Source organism: Plectropomus leopardus, unplaced genomic scaffold (assembly GCF_008729295.1).
Source record: "Plectropomus leopardus isolate mb unplaced genomic scaffold, YSFRI_Pleo_2.0 unplaced_scaffold29007, whole genome shotgun sequence".
Lineage (NCBI taxonomy): Eukaryota > Metazoa > Chordata > Actinopteri > Perciformes > Serranidae > Plectropomus > Plectropomus leopardus.
The window spans coordinates 1-6,504 of NW_024631610.1; the positions used below are offsets into that span (position 1 = coordinate 1).

The 6,504-nt window shown below is 39.8% G+C and overlaps 1 protein-coding gene across 1 annotated transcript; it reads right to left on the bottom strand.

Moving 5' to 3' along the window:
- Positions 1 to 117: 117 nt before the first annotated feature.
- LOC121938267 (V-set and immunoglobulin domain-containing protein 10-like) lies at positions 118 to 5,895 on the bottom strand (the record flags this gene model as incomplete). Its single annotated transcript, XM_042481532.1, has 4 exons — positions 118 to 413; positions 663 to 947; positions 2,532 to 2,822; positions 5,569 to 5,895. Coding segments are annotated over 4 exons (1,100 nt in total), but the record flags the coding sequence as incomplete, so codon positions are not given.
- Positions 5,896 to 6,504: the final 609 nt, after the last annotated feature.

Consider the following 6,504-nt stretch of genomic DNA (forward strand, 5'->3'; position numbering starts at 1 on the left):
CATATTTAATTATCCCCCCATCAGCTAATTTTCAGGTTATTTTCTTGTCACCTTTTACTATTTTTTTTTTTTTTTGCAAATTGCAGGAAATTTCTCATTGTCTTTCCCCCCCATGTTTTCAAAAGAAAATAAAACCAATTTTCTCAGTCGTCAGAGGTTTAACTGCATGTTAAATGCATCTGAATGCATCACAGGAAAATGATGTTGATCCAGATGTTAAAGGGTTAACTGGAGCAGAGTGATTTTGATGCATGTATTTGTAACTTCTGCGCTCGTTATGCAAATAAATGAGAAGTTACCCAGACAAATCCGGTGTCGGCTGGAGTAAATGGTTTTGGCTACGATTGCGGCCGATCCCACGATCAGCACCGCGATGAAGACGCCGATGATGGCTCCTGTGTACGCAGAGGAGGCTGTCGAGACAAAACACCGCGACAGGAGACGTTTACGGAGCAGAAAAAAGGAGGAGCAGCAGGTTTATCAGCATTCCTCGGGTGGAATACACACCTGCAGCGGCTTATTGTTTAAATCTGCGGTCCATTCATATGTGGTGAGAACTGTATGTTCAACTCTCTGACGTTAAAGCTCTGTTATGTTTACATATTTTACATTTTTTAAAAATATTTTACATGCAATAACCCTCCCTCTCATCCCTGACTCACTCTTCACGGTCAGGTAGACTTCCAGCACGCGGACGGCGAGGGGGTTCTCGCTGCGGCAGAAATAGACACCCTCGTCGTCCTTGCTGATGTTGAGGATGGTCAGCGTGAGGACGGGGCCTTGCTCAGACAGGATGTACTTCGAACCTGGAACAATGTAATCCTGCTCGAGCCCTTTCCTCCACGTGGTGTTGGCGGGGGGGATGGACACGGACTCGGTGCAGGTCAGAGTTATGCTGGTCGCCTCCAGCGCCGTCACCATCGGCTCGCCTTCAGGGTACGGAGGCTCTGGGAGAGAGAGGGAAAAACATTGAACTGGTTTTGGACAGCAGACATGATTTGTCCAAAGAGTCAGTGCAGTAAGGGTTTTTATTTTTATACTAGTTAGCCGCAGTGGGAGTCAAACCGTTAATCGACAGACGCACCTCAGAGCTTTATAAACAGCGAGGAATGCAGACGAGCTCATGCAGGCTTATAAAGTGTCACACACTTTGCGTCAACTCGTCCTTTGTGCCGTCCCGCCCTGTGATAACCCTTACACTACTGCGTGACTCACTATCCACACGTCCTGCATGCAGCACTGTGTCCTCAGTGGCTGTTTCACTTAGCAGCACTCCTTAAAATCTAATTATGAGAACAGAAGTTATGAGATCAAACAAGGAGCTCAGGGTTAAGCTTCAAACGAGAAACAGATCTTATATGTCGTGACTGGAGTTCAGGACATGTGGCCTACAGGGGAGGAGGTTCGTTTGACCAGAGAGTATAGAAATGATTTGGTTTTGGTGTTTGCAGCACTGAAAAACTTCATTTTTAAAACAAAGCAGCAATATTTTCAGAAAGAAAGGACTACATTTACATGAAAACATACGCTGTTTTTCGCCCCTAACTCTGAAAAGACAAAATTCCTCCTGATCCGTTTATGAAACTTAATACTCCACTAAGATTTTCGTTGCCATGCAGCCATACATACTCAGATTAGCTCGCCCTAACATGTCATTTACTGCGTGAAAATACAGAAAAGTGGAACGTCTGGAGCTGCCTGTCATTTTGCTTCTTTGCATCAAAATAGGAGTTTTTCACAGTTTTTCGATTAATTGTCTGGCTGTATGTCAGCTCGGGACAAACACAAACACATTCAGAGACAGATGCAAAAAAATCCAGATAATCAAACCTGTTTGAAAATTTAAATAACGGACAAAAGTTTCGGAGTCTATTTCTAAAAATGCATTTGGTGCGCAAAGGCTTTGACGGGGACGCTGAAATCTGTGATCCAGTGCCAGATTCCCTCTAAAAATCAGAGTTTTGTGAGTTGTTGAGTGTTTAGGGTTCAGGGGTCGGGGGTCGGGTCATGGACTCAGATGGGTCACAGAATTTGGTGCAACACCTGAAATAAAATCCTTTTGACTTCAGCTGCACTGGGATGGACTCTGAACTCTCAGACTCGAAGCTTCGGGAGTTAAACCAACTCTAAGCCCATTGCTTTCAATTATTTGCATGTCTAAACGCCGCACTGAATAATCTAAAAAAAACTCACTGCAGAACGTTTTTATGTGGAATAATTCTTTGTTTCTACTGAAGCTGCCGTTAAAATGTTTAAATGTTATTTTTTTAACAACTGGGCCGGTGTGGAGACAGAAACCTGGTTATTTTCAACTGCTGGCTGCTGAGAAAATGTTCTTTTTCATAATTTCGATGACCTGGCCCTTTAAATTAAAGCAAGGTGATCACTAAGAAAACTGAGTGCAGGTAAACGTTGTCGACAGTCTCACTGTCAGAGCGTCAGCGTGGCTCTTAAGTGGAAAGCACATAAAAGATTCAGCGGTTGCACGTCTCAGGATTGTTCAGAGGCTCATTTCACCGCGTCATGCTTACTGAGGGTAAACGAACACTGCTTCTCTTTCCCCGCAGCGACCGCCGGGTGCTGGGTCATGCACCTCAGCGTCTCCCCGTCGGCCAGCACAGAGCGGTTCAGCATCACTGACAGGTGGTCCGTCACCTCCGATGCATAAATGTGCCCTTTCCAGCCCGCTCCTTGGTCTCCCTCGTCCTTCCCCCAGCGTAGCGTCGGGGTGGGATACGCTCCGGACCAGGTGCAGTTGAAGTGGATGTGAGAGGCGTCCTGTGCTGGCGCCCACATACACTCAGGGTGTCTGTCCGGGACATCTAGTCAGGACACAAAAAAACATCAGTTAGAAAACAGAAAAAAAATACAGAAGCATCTGTGTAATCTGACGGCTTTCACCTAAATATCAAGCTTCTTTGGGAGTCTCGTCACTGCACGTGCATTAATTACACAGAGACTGATGATGAAATATGTTAATGTGACTATTTATTATGTGCCTAATATGACGCATGTTTTAGGATGTGATGTTTTGTGATATTTTTTTGTTTCTGTTCTGTTTTATTCTCGGATAGAAAAGCCCAACCAGGGACAGCAGGTGCAAATTAGCCTTAGCTAGAAGCCCCACATGCAAAGTTTTCGAACTTGCCACTATGTTTGCTGTCAAATAAACCAATAAATAAAAAATAAAATAAATGCACCTGCCCTTCAGTATTGAAGCATAAAGGATGAAATGAGGGAAAGTAGTAGTAAGCTCATTAATAACTTATTTTCCCTAAAAGTAGCGATCCTATTTCGTCCTGTATTTTTCACCCTTGTCTTTTAGTAGTCTTAAAATATTATCATCTTTAAACCAAAATGAAATTAACACAAAATATTAAGATTTCTAACAAAAGTGCTAAACGTTGGCCAAAGCAAAATCAAAGTTGTGAGTTTTTTAAAGTATTTTCTAATGTCTTATAGCTGATGTTACGTGCATGTAACCTTGATATTTGTCTTTTTTTTTTTACTATTTAAACTTGATGTAAATATTTACCTTTTTGTCTCCTTTTTTACCATAACTGTTGTTGTATGCACATTATTGACAGGAGTTGGAAAGTACCAAAGGTTCTAATCTCTATATGTGAAACAACAGTTACAGTTTATTTGTAACAGGCTAAAGTTGGATTATGTTAATTGGCATTGTCCCTATCAAATAAACTATAATAAATAAATATTTACTGATATTTATGGATAGGACAGCTAAAGATTGACAGGATTAGTGTGCAGCAAAGAGCCACAGGACTCTGCTTATATGTGTCATTCTCTCTACAAGGTGAGTCAGAGGTCACGACCCCACCGACAAATTTTTGGATGTTCAACTGGATCTCTGACCACTGACTGCAAGGCCATAAATACCTTTGTTTCTGTTTAGGTATCAGTCATTTTTTTGTAAATTTCAAGAAGCTGTTGGGCTTTCAGAATAAAGTGTCGTCTAATCTATACGATGTGTAACCACGAGGCCGTGCATCATCGACAAGCATTTTTTAATAACATTAAAATGTAAATTCATGAAAGACTGGTTGGAGCTTTCCTTCCTGTAAGATAAGTGCAAGTAATTCTCGGAAGTCAGCAAGACCACAGGAAACTCTGTGTGTGTGTGTGTGTGTGTGTGTGTGTGTGTGTGTGTGTGTGTGTGTGTTAAGAATTCAGGACGTCCATTCAATGCATTGTTATCTGATGTCCTGCAGATAAAACTTATTTTGATAACAGAAGCCACACAGACGAAATTATTGTAACATCACAGTGAAAACACCACATTGACTTGATATCTTCGTGCTGTCGGTCTGAAAATATTTGCTTGAGCTTTTTTTTTTGACGTTCACTCGTCTTTGTCTCTGCTGCTACTGAATGATAACTCAGCTTTTTTTCCGTTGCCTATTTAAATATTAAAAAAAAGTGTGTTATTTTGCACTGTTTGTCAGTCAGTGACTCTGGAGAAAGATTGTGAATATTTGAACTCACCATGCAAACAAATTCACCTCACCTCCTGTCAGCGTGCTCCTTAACAAGCTAATATCTACTATGTTATTCACATTTCATTACTAAGAAGCTGTAGCTCTTTGCATCATGGACCAGGATGTGGGAGTGTTGCAAATAGTGTTGCGTAGCTTAGGATGAGTCATGTTGTTTCCCATTTAAAGAAAAGTAATGAACAGCTAGATGACTTAGGAGATACTGACACACAGTGTTTTGGGTTAACATCGCCTACTGCACCTTTAACTCAATCTTTCTATTATGTCTTTGGAAAAAGCCGCTCTGAGAATATGTCAAGTACTGAATTAAAATAATGAAGCCTTAATGTAGGTCAATTAATTATCAAGGTAACACTAATAACACTATGCTGATTTTCATCATAATAATTAATTTTGTCCCTTTTTAGGCTTGGGATGAGGTTTACAACTTGGTTATTTCAATGTGTTAAGGTTAGGTTTTCCTCTCTTTTTGTTTATTTTTATTTTAAATAACTGTTTTGAAAGAAGTGTATTATTACTGAGGTGTTTTGTACACAAAGTTAAGACTGAGGATATTTCTGATTCTGGCCGTTTGGGGAAAATAATTGTGTTTCTGTGTACATGTTTTGTCATCTTTTTCTTTTCAGATATTCAGCAAATAAAATAGCAATTAAATAGAAAAAAAGCCTATTATATGTATTTTTTCTTGCTTGTGTTAAGACTTTATTAAACACTGATTTGTTTTGCTGAATTAAAAAAGACAGGTTTGGCATTTTTTGTTGTTGCAACATTTAAATCTTGTAAAGAAAGGTACTGAAAAAAGTGTATTTTGGTATTTTACCCAGGTTTCGACTGACACCTGTACTTAAATATATTTAAAAAAACACTGCTTTAAATACATTGCTATACAATATGTATAAAATTAATATTGCTCTTCACTGTTTTCTCATGGCTTGGAAAAAGGTCAACCATTTCCAGCTCCCCTTTCTAAAGTGTAACTCAGTTAATAAAAAAAAAATAAAATAAATACTTTTCTACATCACACTTCAGCTGTATTTGGTCTGGTGGTACTTACAGTAAACTAGCAGCTGTGTGCTCGTGTTGGCTGCCTGATGAGACACGTTGTTGTGGACCCTGCAGCTGTAAAGTCCCTGAGCGCTGGGCTGAATGTCCTCTATCCTGAGGTTGAGCCAGGGTCCGGAGCCTGAAGCCAGCGACTCGTTGCTGGACGAAGCTCCCGTGAAGGTCCAGGTCAGCTGCTGAGACGGGTAGGACGAGCCGGAGCAGTTGAAGGAGACGCTGGAACCCCGATGGACAATGAGTGTCCCGTTGGACAAGGCAGTGGAGGGACTGATTGACACAGCTACATTTTCTGGACCGCCTGAAGAAAGCAGAAGCAGCACTTACAGTTAGCAATTATTTCCACTCTGAATAATCTTTTCTTTTAGAGTTTGTTCTATAAATGTGTAAAAGGAGCAACAGATAGTCATCACGGTTTCCTCAAACCCGAAGAGACGTCTTCAAACTGCTTTGTTTGTTTAACCGACAGCAAAAAAAACCCCCAAAACATTCAGTTTGGGTTATTTTTAACCTGTTCTTTAACTTATTTTTATTCCACTCATGGAAACAGACAGTTTAAAATAAAATTACAAGTTATTTGCTATATTACATCCTGTGATGGAAAAGGGGCGGGCAGAAGAAAATCTTATTTTAACAGCCCCATTCTCGAAAATTAATTAACAAATAGAAATAGATGGTCTGTTACTTAGCAATAAATACAATAAAAATGAGAGTAAAAGAAAAGAATCAAAAGCAACTCACCATCAATTAAAAAATTAAATAGAAATGTCATAACCTTAATATCAACATTTAATGACATTTGGTGCTGGCCGGTTAATACAAAATATAAATAAACATTATATATTTACACTTCTGTCAGTTGATTAATTAATAAATGATTTCGGTCTGTACTTAATCATTGATTAATAATGTAAAAAGCAGCTTTAAGTGT